Below are 15,201 nucleotides of genomic sequence, written 5' to 3'. Positions count from 1 at the left end.
AAATAAACAGAAAATGGTTAACGGAGTTGTATCACATGAAAAAAATTTCTTTTATCATTTGTTATCCGACGTCAAACTTGAAATTAAGAATAACAGTAGTCCTTCATTCAAGCTGACTGGTTGCGATGGTAAAAGTCAAACATCAGGCAAAGAATGCCTTTACGCTCATATGATGCGCTTCGGAATTTATCCACCATCAGATATCCAGGAGCGACCACTGGACGTAGATATGTCGTTTCAAATTGTAAGTTAAACAAACATTAGCAAACTAGCCTGCGTAATGTTAGACTTTTACCATTGCGACCCAGACGGCCTGAATGAAAAACTACTGATGACTATAATAATGGTCACCTGTCGCCAGCGTGAATTTGTCAGCTTTATTTTACCAAAATTAAACCAATGTGTAAAATTTTGATGTCCTTGGGATCTGTATCTCGCCAGTATCAATGTCGATAACAGGCAAAAATGCGCGAGTTCTACTTGCACTCGTTATCTTCTTCAGAATGTTGTTCCTCTTAGCCACTCGACAAATGCTCTGTAATAATTTGTTTGAAATCAAGGTACTGCTGGATACTCTCCATAAATGCGTAAGAGTATGGGGCGGATGGGGGGGGGGGGGGGGGAGATCCCTTCTGGAAAACAGTTGCAGGGCATCACAGATATGCTCAATAATGTTTATGTCTTTGGAGTTTGGTGGCCAGTGAAAGTGTTTAAACTCAGTGGAGTGTTTCTGGAGCCACTCTGTAGCAACTCTAGACGTGTCGGATGTTGCATTGTTCTGCTGGAATTGCCCACGTCAGTCGTAAAGCACAATGGACATGTATGCAGGTGATCAGAGAGGATCCTTTCGTACTTGTCACCTGTCAGAGTCGTATCTAGGTGTATGACTCTTCCGACCAGACAACACGTTTCCAGTCATCATCTGTCCAATGTCGGTGTTGACGGGTCGAGACGAGACGTAAAGCTTTGTGTCTTGCAGTCATTATGGGCTATGAAAGGCCATATCGATGCTGTTTCGTTGAATGGTTCGCACGCTGACCACATGCTGATGGCCCAGCATTGAAATCTGCAGCGGTTTGCGGAAAGGTTGCACTTCTGTCACGTTGAACGATTCTCTTCTGTCGTCGTTGGCCACTTTCTTGCAGGATCTTTTTCCGGCCGCAGCGATTTCGGAGATTTGATGTTGTACTCGTGAAATGATGGTACGGAAAGTCCCCACTTCCCCGCAACCTCGGAGATGCTGTGTTTCATAGCTCGTGCGCCGACTGCAACACCACTTTCAAACTCGTTTAAATCTTGATAATCTACCATTGCAGCAGCAATAACCAATCAAAGAACTGCGCCAGACACCTGTTGTTTTATACAAGTGTTATCGACTGCGGTGCCGTATTCTACCTGTTTATATATATCGGTACTTGAATATGCATGTTTCTTTGGCTGTTCAGCGTATTTCACTTTATTAAATGATAGAAAGACTTACATAACCCGATACCATTCCTTGGCACAGGATAATTTACAACTGTCACTGACTGTTGAAACGTCACTTCAAGCACTAATTAAAAAACTCTTCTCTGGAAGGTCAGTATTCACCATTTGCAACAGTACATTTCCACCTTGAATAACTCTTTAATCCTAGTCGATCATGTTGAACGGTTCAGCTCAGGTCATGAGCTAGACAGAGTGCTTCCGATCTCGGCTCTATATTGATCTCTGTGGGCAGGTGCTGCTGTGCTCAGGGAGGTGTCTTCTTCAACTTCTCCTGTTCAGCGTTGCAGATTGCAGCGAAGCATCACTAACATCTGTGGTATGTGAGCTGCCAGCTGTAGTGTGGTACCGCAGTCTTTGGATGATACCACAGGATACAACTGCCGAACACCGCGAGGATGTAAACACTTTTCTGATCAGGCGGCTGTGCCTTCCCCTCAAGATCTCTCAACCATCAGTGTCATCGATCCTTTACTTTTCTCTCTGCTAAAGCTTTCTCCGTATGGCAACACATTTCGCATTTGTGGAAATACTGTCATATTACTGCCAATGGTATTCGTTATCCTTTAAGCAGTTCCACTTCAGTGGCTGCAATATCCTAGGGACAAAAGTATAACAGCAGAGCCAGTATAGCTGTTCATTTCAACATATGACTAGTATTAGTGCTGCACTCGCAGGTGTAATAGGCGCCATTGTATAAAACGTTTCGGTTGCTTGCAGTGGGTAATAAATTCACTAAGAGGAACGGTAACACGCAAAAAAGTGAAAGAAAGCAGAGCTGCCGACAACGAAGTCCTTAGACATGCAGGACAAACGGTACAATGAAAGGGTAGGGAAAAGCATCCGGACGTTGCTTTGTTCGCTGTACCTTTGCAAACGACGTCATCTCCTTTTTTTCTTGTATTTTTCTATTGAGCCATTAACTGTCTGAATAGTTCGATGCGTCCGGCCGGAATTTCCGCTCGTGTGCCAATCTATTCACGTCAGAGAAAAAAAAACCTACACCCAACGTTCACAATATGTTGAGATAAATGATCGCGTGATAGGAAAGCAACTACAATCGCTTAGTACTGGAAACGCACGTGGACTATGTGAGATACCTGCAAGATTCTACAGGTACTATGAGAAAAATGTTTCCCTTCCAACAGTAGTTTATCGTGGTCGCTGGAGCAACGAACAGCGAATGATTGGAAAAAAAGGCAGGTCATCCCCGTTTTGAATAAAGGTCGTGGAACAGATGAACGTAACCCATACATATTATAAAAAAATGTGTGTGTGTGTGTGTGTGTGTGTGTGTGTGTGTGAATTAGGACTCTTGATACTAAAGTGGTTCAAATGGCTCTGAGCACTATGGGACTTAACATCTGAGGTCATCATTCCGCTGTAACTTAGAACTACACTCCTGGAAATGGAAAAAAGAACACATTGACACCGGTGTGTCAGACCCACCATACTTGCTCCGGACACTGCGAGAGGGCTGTACAAGCAATGATCACACGCACGGCACAGCGGACACACCAGGAACCGCGGTGTTGGCCGTCGAATGGCGCTAGCTGCGCAGCATTTGTGCACCGCCGCCGTCAGTGTCAGCCAGTTTGCCGTGGCATACGGAGCTCCATCGCAGTCTTTAACACTGGTAGCATGCCGCGACAGCGTGGACGTGAACCGTATGTGCAGTTGACGGACTTTGAGCGAGGGCGTGTAGTGGGCATGCGGGAGGCCGGGTGGACGTACCGCCGAATTGCTCAACACGTGAGGCGTGAGGTCTCCACAGTACATCGATGTTGTCGCCAGTGGTCAGCGGAAGGTGCACGTGCCCGTCGACCTGGGACCGGACCGCAGCGACGCACGGATGCACGCCAAGACCGTAGGATCCTACGCAGTGCCGTAGGGGACCGCACCGCCACTTCCCAGCAAATTAGGGACACTGTTGCTCCTGGGGTATCGGCGAGGACCATTCGCAACCGTCTCCATGAAGCTGGGCTACGGTCCCGCACACCGTTAGGCCGTCTTCCGCTCACGCCCCAACATCGTGCAGCCCGCCTCCAGTGGTGTCGCGACAGGCGTGAATGGAGGGACGAATGGAGACGTGTCGTCTTCAGCGATGAGAGTCGCTTCTGCCTTGGTGCCAATGATGGTCGTATGCGTGTTTGGCGCCGTGCAGGTGAGCGCCACAATCAGGACTGCATACGACCGAGGCACACAGGGCCAACACCTGGCATCATGGTGTGGGGAGCGATCTCCTACACTGGCCGTACACCACTGGTGATCGTCGAGGGGACACTGAATAGTGCACGGTACATCCAAACCGTCATCGAACCCATCGTTCTACCATTCCTAGACCGGCAAGGGAATTTGCTGTTCCAACAGGACAATGCACGTCCGCATGTATCCCGTGCCACCCAACGTGCTCTAGAAGGTGTAAGTCAACTACCCTGGCCAGCAAGATCTCCGGATCTGTCCCCCATTGAGCATGTTTGGGACTGGACGAAGCGTCGTCTCACGCGGTCTGCACGTCCAGCACGAACGCTGGTCCAACTGAGGCGCCAGGTGGAAATGGCATGGCAAGCCGTTCCACAGGACTACATCCAGCATCTCTACGATCGTCTCCATGGGAGAATAGCAGCCTGCATTGCTGCGAAAGGTGGATATACACTGTACTAGTGCCGACATTGTGCATGCTCTGTTGCCTGTGTGTATGTGCCTGTGGTTCTGTCAGTGTGATCATGTGATGTATCTGACCCCAGGAATGTGTCAATAAAGTTTCCCCTTCCTGGAACAATGAATTCACGGTGTTCTTATTTCAATTTCCAGGAGTGTACTTCACGGTAAATGATAACAGCCAAACATTTGCAGGATAAAGATTTACTAAAATTCTTGACCACGTCTTCGGTATTTCTAAATATACCTTCATCAGAAGTAAAATACACTAAAATCAAATCCGGCACTGGAGATACATAAAACAATTGTGCCAAAGGCGTCGTCAGTGGTTCAAATGGCTCTGAGCACTATGGGACTTAACGTCTGAGGTCATCAGTCGCCTAGAACTTAGAACTAATTAAACCTAATTAACCTAAAGACATCACACACATCCATGCCCGAGGCCGGATTCGAACCTGCTACCCTAGCAGTCGCGCGGTTCTGGACTGAAGTGCCTAGAACCGCTCGGCTACCGCGGCCTGCCTGTTGATACTCTTAAAACGATTGGAACTTCGATAAATCGATATTTTCAAATATAAATGTGATTATTGGCTCTCGATACAACGGAGATAAGTATCGATATATCGTTACATCTAGCAAATAGTATCGACGTCCCGGTTTATAAAATTATCGGCTGCACATTGTAAATATAATGTCGCTTTTAGAGCTGTATATTTAGGTACTGAGTGATTATTACGTATTCCGTACGTCAACAAGGTAGCCGCCCGCCTATCCCCGTTAGAGCAAGAACTAAAAGGAAAACGACGCACGTTGACGCTTGGCTGACAATGGTAACTGCGTGTAAGTGACGCAATAAAAGGCGTCCCTCGTTCGGTTCCGCCACATATCGGATTTGTCCGGAACACTTTATGACAACTTCACTGTTTTCTCATTTCTGCCAACGCCAGTGACCTAGCAGTTTCAGGGTCAAAATCACGTGGTCAAGTTAAACGTTGCAGTTTTTGTTGGTAGTTCCAAGCGCCGGTTAAATGAGCGTTTCACTCACACTTCTCTCCTCCCATCGCAAAGATCAATATTGTTATTTAGATTTTTGTCCATCAATTCATCATTTTCAGCTACTGTGTTTGAAGAAAGCTGATGTGAAGAAATAGCAAAAATGGTTCAAATGGCTCTGAGTAGCCGTCGGAAGTGGCCGAGCGGTTCTAGGCGCTTCCGTCTGGAACCGCGCGACCGCTACGGTCGCAGGTTCGAATCATGCCTCGGGCATGGATGTGTGTGATGTTCTTAGGTTAGTTAGGTTTAAGTAGTTCTAAGTTCCAGGGGACTGATGACCTCAGAAGTTAAGTCCCATAGTGCTCAGAGCCATTTAACCATTTTTTTTTTGGCTCTGATTACTATGGGACTTAACATCTGAGGTCATCAGTCCCCTAGAACTTAGAACTACTTAAACCTAACTCACCTAAGGACATCACACACATCTATTTCTGAGGCAGGATTCGAACCTTCGATCGTAGCGGTCGTGGGTTCCAGACTGTAGAGCCTAGAAGCGCTCGGTCACCCCGGCCGGCAAGAAATAGCACATTAGTTGCGTTTTATATATATATATATATATATATATATATATATATATATATATATATATATATATATATATAAACAGGTGTGCTATTTCTCCGCATCGAGAACCTTGTTATTCCATTCACAGAACCACTTGCCCCCGCCCCTTCCCCCGCATTGGACTTCTTCTTTGTGCCACCTATACTTGTTTCACACAGTGAAAAAATAAGACTCCTTCATACAGTGAAAGTAAAATTTCAGAAGAACAATTTCAAGTATTTACCAAAAATAATATAATCTCCTTCACAACAGTCTTCCAACGTTGCGCATTATCGCCACACACAGGGCAATGGTTTCTGGCGGCTTCCGCTGTTGACAGTTCTGTTTTCAACTCAAACAAAAGAATACGTCAGAAATGTTCCTATCCCTCCGCTTGCCACTCTATTTTCTAGCGTACACAGCTCCACCACCTACAAATGACAAAATGATATACGTAAACTCAGACAGCAACAGTTAACTACAGTAAGTATCGCAGTATTTTTTTTTTCTCGACCAGTTTCTTTTGACAAACGCAGACGTTGTTTTGGGACACTGCGCAATATTCCCGCTTCAGCCCCTGCAGTTTCATGAAGTTTCGATAGGTGGCGGCGATGTACGTACCTTTCAAAATGTTGTCTGTAAGGGGGGTGCATTCCAACCAGAGAATCGCACATATTCATAAGCGCATGCAGAATGTCTACGGTAACACGACAGGGAGCGAAAGCACGGCCCGTCTGTCAATCACCGAAAACTTTTTTTTGGTCGTCAATCTTATGACTGGTTTGATGCGGCTCGCCAAGAATTCCTCTCCTGTGCCAACCTCTTCATCTCAGAGTGGCACCTGCAACCTACGCCCTCAATTATTTGCTGGATGTATTCCAATATCTGCTTTTCTCTACAGTTTTCGCCCTCTCGTACCATGGAAGCTATTACGTGACGTCTTTACACAGGACCCGCCACCCTATCACTTCATCTTGTCAAAGTTTTCCATAGATTCCTTTCCTCGCCGCTTGTCGGAGAACTTCTTCATACCTTTCCTGACCTTCGCAGTAACGTCGTGCAAAGCTGCCCGATCCGTTCCGCATAAGTCCGGCCGCACACAGCCTGTGACTCCTGCAATGTTGGAACGTTGGGACACTTTCATTCGAGGTGATGGGCTGATCACAATCAAACACCTCGCTGTTCATCTGGACGTCTGTTGGTAGTGCTGGAACACTCGACCACCACTTGGGGTACTCACAGTTTTGTCTCCCCTGGCTTCCTTGCAGCCTAACTGAAGATCATAAGGAGCAGCGCTGGACTATCTGTGCAAAACTGCTTCCGTGTTACGAGGCTGATCGTGACAGTCTGAATCGAAGATAGTAACAAGTAAGATTACTGATGCAGCAAGATGTTGGCTCCGAGATCAATTAGTAGAGTTGTATCATGCGGGCATAAAGACCATTTCAGTAAGGTAGCTCAAGACCGTTTTTGTAGTCAGTAGAGGGGGTAAAAATATGGTGGTTTGGAATTCCGAATAAAGCCGACATACTTTCGTGGAAAAAGTTGTGTTGCGTCGCTTGTTCAACGCCCCTCATATATACATAATTAAGTTTGTACGGAACTCTCATTGCGCCGGTCCTTTTGCCATTTGGCCATTTTTTTTAAATTATAGTTTATAGTGATGTCAATAACTTGTGCTGAATACCTTCATGAATTCAATTTTTTCGTGTTGTTAATCTAATAAGTTCACTAAATCATAAATTCTGTAGTAAAATCATAAATTTTATAGTAGAATTTTATACCATTAAATAATTAACCGTAAATACTGCCTGCTGTGCGGTTAAGTCGAAAATTATACTGAAATATTGTTTTTGTGTTTTAGTTGTCGCCGGCCGGGGTGGCCAAGCGGTTCTAGACGTTACAGTCTGGAACCGCGCGACCGCTACGGTCGCAGATTCGAATCCTGCCTCGGGAATGGATGTGTGTGATGTTCTTAGATTAGTTAGCTTTAAGTAGTTCTAAGTTCTAGCGGACTGATGAGCTCAGAAGTTAAGTGCCATAGTGCTCAGAGCCATTTGAACCATTTCTTTGTTAGGTGTCACAAAATTTCTCCTGGTACTTCTCGCAACACAGGTCAAGCATGAGGGTCTACAGCTACTCTTAAAGCTATTCCCTTATGTCTAAACGCAGGTCCTATCGTCCTGCTCCATCTCCTTGCTTCCCACGTACTCCTCTCTTCGCAGATTCTGCATAGAACTCTCTCACTTCTTAGGTTAACAAGCTAATTAATTTTCAAAATCGTTCTCTGACACCACCTCTCAGACGCTGCGATAGTCTTCCTTTCCTCTTTCCCCACAGTCCCACACTCATTGCCAAGCGATGTTTCTCTCGACGTTTGATTTCCCAGAAAATTTCTTTCCCTAAATGCAAATGTCGTGTGACTAGGGCCTCCCGCTGCGTAGACCGTTCGCCTGGTGCAAGTCTTCCGATTTGACGCCACGTCGGCGACTTGCGGGTCAATGGGGATGAAATGATGATGATTAGGACAACACAACACCCAGTCCCTGAGCGGAGAAAATCTCCGACCCAGCCGGGAATCGAACCCGAGCCCTTAGGACTGACATTCTGTGGCGCTGACCACTGAGCTACCGGGGGCCGACAACTCTTTCAGACGCGAACCACTTAAGTAAAAACAGAAAAAAAATGCGACCCTTATGCGAATTTTGCCAATGTGCCAGCGTTTAAGAAATCGTAATAAATTAGCATAACAGCTAAACTGAAGCTGCATACGGCGTTTTCAGTGTCTTAAAATCAAAAAATTTCGCATGTTTTACTCAGTGGTTCACTGTTTTATTTCTTAGGAAATAGCTTTAGCGCTACTCGGACGGAAAAACCCAGCGGCATTCACGACGTATCTGTCCAGTCACTGTGCCATTCCCTTTTCTATTGGTCGTCGTATATTACCCAGATGTCAGAGTGTTACGTGTTCAGCGGCTTCCTCAAAGCTTAACAGCTGGCGGCTGGCAACCCGTTGATCCAGTTGCGGCAGATAATAAGCTGGCATGCACAGTTACAAGAAGAGAGAGAGAGAGGGAGAGACGCGTTTTGCCGGCGGCGCGGTCTTTAGATACGCACCACTTACTGAGATCGGGACAGGATTGGGTAAGGCATCGCTAGGTGCGGCCTGCGATGATGGTCTGCCGTGCTTCAGAAAGAGTTCCGAACTGATAGGCGAAAATCAGACACGTCTCATTTGCATTGAGTTCTTAAGCCGTCCTCCTCACACGGGACGATGCAGCTAACGTTGACGTGGACGCGGACGGGACATCCGACCTCACGAGAGAGAGAGAGAGAGAGAGCGCCGTCGATACATGAGACGTGCTGGCTAACGTGGTTTGAGCTCTCAGCGCTCTCCAGCGCCAGTTCTCGACGTTATTTGGTTCACAGATCCCACAGTTTAATTACGGAAATGGACGCGCCTACAATAGCTGCGTTAACACGGTTAGCGACTGTTGAAGAAGAGCAGAAACAACCGCGAAGATGACGGCTTGAACAGCGAATTGCCGGTAGAGGGACAGTACACAACTAACAATGTTCGAACCGGGCTCGGAAGGCCCAAAGGTACCGACCGACAGCCGTGTCATCCTCACCCGTTAGGCGTCACAGGATGCAAGTACGAAGCGGCAAGTGGCACACCACTCTCCTGGCCGTTGTCAATTGTCTTTCGTGAGCGGAGGCGTTACTTCTCAGCCAAGCGGCTCCTCAATTGACCTCACGAGAGCTGAGTGCACCCCGCTTGCCAACAGCGCTCAGCAGACCCGGTGACCCATCCAAGTTCTACCCAAGCCCGATAGCGCTTAGCTTCGGTGAACTGGCGGGGACCAGTGTCACCACTGGGGCAAGGCCGTTGGTAGCACTACGCAAAGCCGCACATCTGTCTGAGATACACAGTAGTAGAAGTTTTTTGTTAACTCACTTGCATTATCATCCCATATTCAGTTTTAAATTTAAATTTAGTAAAGGTAAAGCAACTACTGTCAGTTTACCCGTGTATAATATCGATATTGTCGATGTTACATTTACTACCAACACACTAATATAACATACTTCGTGACATAGATTTCAAGATCGAGATTCGTTTCGTACAAAATGGTACAAATGGCTCTGAGCACTAAACATCTGAGGTCATCAGTTCCCTAGACTTAGAACTACTTTAACCTAAGTAACCTAAGGACATCACACACATCCATTCCCGAGGCAGGATTCGAACCTGCGACCGTAGCAGCAGCGCGGTTCCGGACTGAAGGGCCTAGAACCGTTCCGCCACAGCGGCCGGCATCCGCTTCGTAATTTCATTCGAATGGAAGAGGAGATTTTTTCGCCGTTGATTACTGCCGCTGGAAAAATATTTACTGGAAAGATAGGTACATGAGCCAGTCTATAAGAAGGGGTATATCACGCAGTTTGGGCCTTGAACACGTGATCGTTTTGTTCACGTCCCACTGCAGCCATGGGACGTATCCCTAGAATCACCAGTAAACCCTCGACAAGTGTGGTGCGAAAGGCATCGGTGATCCTCAGAATTCGTCGTAGTACTGTTTTGTAACTTCCTGATGTCACTGCACCACATGCAACGGTAATTTGTAGTCAGCAGTGCCAACACGGGCGATCTTGTGCATAATTTTAGCCACTTCCTTAGTAACAGATTTTACATTCTAACAACCCTAACACAACAAAGGTCAAAATTTTGATAACGATTGTGGTGTTGCTCACGCTGCTAAATACTGCATTTTCGGGTAACATGAGTCATATTATGTGGCAGGTATCATTAGAGCACAGTTAATAGTCATTTCATGTAATAACGAAAAAACTAAGCACTCATCTTTTTGTGTTTCCCACGCTGGTCTCGTCGTAATATCATGGCTCAATCGTTAAAAATCTAGGTGGTTATGATTCAAAGCTCGGATGCAAAGAGGCCTAGGTTTTATTCTGCTATATTCAAAGGTTTTGTAGATGCGCTTCACAAACCATTCTTGAAGATTACACTTTTACTGGACAATGGTGATGTAAAAAAATAATCAGCACTCCGAATTTAAGTTACATTTCCTTTTAATTGCAATATCACATGACACACAAACATCACTTCACAATACAAAACATACTTGAAAACACGCCGGCCGGTGTGGCCGTGCGGTTCTAGGCGCGTCAGTCTGGAACCGCGTGACCGCTGCGGTCACAGGTTCGAATCCTGCCTCGGGCATGGATGCGTGTGATGATCTTAGGTTAGTTAGGTTTAAGTAGTTCTAAGTTCTAGGGGACTGATGACCTCAGAAGTTCAGTCCCATAGTGCTGAGAGCCATTTGAACCATTTTTGAAAACATCTTCCTCACATTTTATAAGCCAACTACAAAATGCATCTTTCCAACATGACGTCCAAGACTTGACCTTTTCAACGTCCGACTCTCTAACAACTTAACAACTAATTAATAATCGCTTACGCTCCCAAAAATCAGAGTTACAAGTACGTCAAAGATCATAGTGACAAAACAAAGAATACACGTAAGAATAATATCATTGCAATATAAACATATCGATGTATCACAAATGAAATCAAGTCTGAATGTTGTCTCAGAAATATGTCAACTACTTTGCAGAAACACAGTAGAATATAGCTGGTATCGAGAGGTTCAGGTGAGGTGCCGTAATGGTTGTGTAATTCAAGTACCATTACAACATCTTCCAGGAAGTTCGCTTTCTCGTCCAGAAGAATGCCTAAACGCCTAAGAACAGTGCTGCGTTTTACAGGGATCCCGTGAAGCCTGGTGGAACCGTTTCAGCAGGAGAAGGACTTCAGTTCGGTAGAGCGTTTGTAGTTTCATGAACAGCTATAGCCAGTTTGTTACTCTAGCACCAATGCTGCATCTGACCATCACGACTTTCTCCTTCGCTTTACGTCCCGCTAGGAGTCTCCTTACACAGTTACTACTGTGTCAACAGCGTATTCAGCAACACTTTTAACAGTACGTGCGCCACCTAACAGATGTGACAGGGGTTCAATACTAAGCTCCCAGAAAAATTGACCACTTGTATAGCTTTTACCACAACTCTCGGTAGTCTTTTTGATTGCCTTGCTCTGTCCCGCAAGCCACTGGCCACTACGTACAGTGCAGTCATCGACAAATCTCTTATAGAAACATTTGGGGATCCTGAGATCTCGAAGGTGTGCGAACATCACAGACCAGCAAAGATTATCGTATGGGCCTGCGAGGTCAGTCAAGAGCGCAGTTCCGTACTTCATTATTGAACTTTCTACAGTTTGAAGAGCTCTGCCAATAGCGTCGGCCATAGACTTCTCTTTGCTGAATCCATACTGGCATCGGTTTAGACCCATGAGCTCCCTGTGGGCCTCTAATCGGCCCTAAAGCAGACGCTCCTGAGCTTGGTCGAGACCTTTAAGAAACAATAGACCTATAGCTTTTCAATAAGCAAATGGGCCTATAGCTTTTCGTTGATGCCAGGACTTTATCCTCTCTTTTTTTAACCACTACTATTGTAGCTGTTGGCCATCTCGCCAGGATCCTACGTACCGGCAACACACCGTTTAGTGATGCTGTCAAATACGGCATTATCATGTATATGAGGGAGAGTGGAGATTCATACTACTTAGTGAAAAAAAATATAATCTACGCCATCTAATGAGGTTTGCAGTGCTTCATCATTCCTTCTTTCATTACAGTTTTTAAATTTTTTTTTCATCCTAGTATCGTTTTTTGAAATACAGTCTTCAGCATGTTACCATCTTTTTTCTTGTGATTCATATAGTATAAACAGGGTGTTACAGAAAGGTACGGCCAAACTTTCAGGAAACATTCCTCACACACAAAGAAAAAAAAATCTTATGTGGACATGTGTCCGGAAACGCTTACTTTCCATGTTAGAGCTCAATTTGTTACTTCTCTTCAAATCACATTAATCATGGAATGGAAACATACAGCAACAGAACGTACCAGCGTGACTTCAAACACTTTGTTACAGGAAATGTTCAAAATGTCCTCCGTTAGCGAGGATACATGCATCCACCCTCCGTCGCACGGAATCCCTGATGCGCTGATGCAGCCCTGGAGAATGGCGTATTGTATCGCAGCCGTCCACAATACGAGCACAAAGAGTCTCTACATTTGGTACACGGGTTGCATAGACAAGAGCTTTCAAATGCCCCCATAACTGAAAGTCAGGAGGGTTGAGGTCAGGAGAGCGTGGAAGAGATGGAATTGGTCCGCCTCTACCAATCCATCGGTCACCGAATCTGTTGTTGAGAAGCGTACGAACACTTCGACTGATATGTGCAGGAGCTCCATCGTGCATGAACCACATGTTGTGTCGTACTTGTAAAGGCACATGTTCTAGCAGCACAGGTAGAGTATCCCGTATGAAATCATGATAACGTGCTCCATTGAGCGTAGGTGGAAGAACATGGGGCCCAATCAAGACATCACCGACAATGCTTGCACAAACGTTCACAGAAAATCTGTGTTGATGACGTGATTGCACAATTGCGTGCAGATTCTCGTCAGCCCACACATGTTGATTGTGAAAATTTACAATTTGATCACGTTGGAATGAAGCCTAATCCGTAAAGAGAAAATTTGCACTGACATGAGGATTGACACATTGCTGAATGAAACATTCGCAGAAGTGTACCCGTGGAGGCCAATCAGCTGCTGATAGTGCCTGCACACGCTGTACATGGTACAGAAACAACGCACTCTCCATACAGTGACGCGGTTAACGTTACCTTGCAACTTCTCTAACGCTGACATTAGGGTTATCGTCAACTGCACGAAGAATTGCTTCGTCCATTGCAGGTGTCCTCGTCGTTCTGGGTCTTCCCCAGTCGCGAGTCATAGGTTGGAATGTTCCGTGCTTCCTAAGACGCCGATCAATTGCTTCGAACGTCTTGCTGTCGGGACACCTTCGTTCTGGAAATATGTCTCGATACAAACGTACCGCGCCACGGCTATTGCCCCGTGCTAATCCATACATCAAATGGGCATCTGCCAACTCCGCATTTGTAAAAATTGCACTGACTGCAAAACCATGTTCGTGATGAACACTAACCTGTTGATGCTACGTACTGATGTGCTTGATGCTAGTACTGTAGAGCAATGAGTCGCATGTCAACACAAGCAGCGAAGTCAACATTACCTTCCTTCAGTTCGGCCAACTGGCGGTCAATCGAGGAAGTACAGTACATACTGACGAAACTAAAATGAGCTCTAACATGGAAATTAAGCGTTTCCGAACACATGTCCACGTAACATCTTTTCTTTATTTGTGTGTGAGGAATGTTTCCTGAAACTTTGGCCGTACCTTTTTGTAACACCCTGTATACTGAAACCTGTACTCGTATCAGGTGCAATGTCGTTAATGACATGATGATGATGATGATGATGATGATGAAGATGAAGTCCCATACTGCTTGGCAGAGCGTAAGGGACGATGCAGGAGACTCACACCGCTATACTAGGCAAAGTCCTAGCGGAGATGGTTTGCCATTGCCCTCCTCCGACCGTAATGGAGACGAATGATAATGATGAAGACGACACAACAACACCCAGTCATCTGACCCCGCCGGGAATCGAACCCGGGACCCCGTGCTCGGGAAAAGAGAATGCTACCGCGAGACCACGAGCTGCAGATCGTTAATGACATAACTCATGTATTTTCCCGTCAAGCAGTACACAGCATGGTTATTTTTCATCTTCACACATACTGCTCCGTTCTACACTCCTGGAAATGGAAAAATGAACACATTGACACCGGTGTGTCAGACCCACCATACTTGCTCCGGACACTGCGAGAGGGCTGTACAAACAATGATCACACGCACGGCACAGCGGACACACCAGGAACCGCGGTGTTGGCCGTCGAATGGCGCTAGATGCGCAGCATTTGTGCACCGCCGCCGTCAGTGTCAGCCAGTTTGCCGTGGCATACGGAGCTCCATCGCAGTCTTTAACACTGGTAGCATGCCGCGACAGCGTGGACGTGAACCGTATGTGCAGTTGACGGACTTTGAGCGAGGGCGTATAGTGGGCATGCGGGAGGCCGGGTGGACGTACCACCGAATTGCTCAACACGTGGGGCGTAAGGTCTCCACAGCACATCGATGTTGTCGCCAGTGGTCGGCGGAAGGTGCACGTGCCCGTCGACCTGGGACCGGACCGCAGCGACGCACGGATGAACACCAAGACCGTAGGATCCTACACAGTGCCGTAGGGGACCGCACCGCCACTTCCCGGCAAATTCGGGAAACTGTTGTTCCTGGGGTGTCGGCGAGGACCATTCGCAACCGTCTCCATGAAGCTGGGCTACGGTCCCGCACACCGTTAGGCCGTCTTCCGCTCACGCCCCAACATCGTGCAGCCCGCCTCCAGTGGTGTCGCGACAGGCGTGAATGGAGGGACAAATGGAGAC

The 15,201-nt window shown here is 46.5% G+C and overlaps 1 protein-coding gene across 1 annotated transcript in view; it reads right to left on the bottom strand.

Moving 5' to 3' along the window:
* LOC126424597 (elastin-like) overlaps nt 1-15,201 on the bottom strand; it is a 48,238-nt gene that overhangs the window by 9,387 nt on the left and 23,650 nt on the right. The window contains exon 3 of the mRNA XM_050087337.1: nt 8,867-8,948. Coding sequence (XP_049943294.1) covers nt 8,867-8,948 — 82 coding nt within the window. The remainder of the gene's footprint in view (nt 1-8,866; nt 8,949-15,201) is intronic.

The sequence above is a fragment of the Schistocerca serialis genome, chromosome 10 (assembly GCF_023864345.2).
Source record: "Schistocerca serialis cubense isolate TAMUIC-IGC-003099 chromosome 10, iqSchSeri2.2, whole genome shotgun sequence".
Lineage (NCBI taxonomy): Eukaryota > Metazoa > Arthropoda > Insecta > Orthoptera > Acrididae > Schistocerca > Schistocerca serialis.
This window is presented reverse-complemented; position numbering and strand designations above follow the sequence as displayed.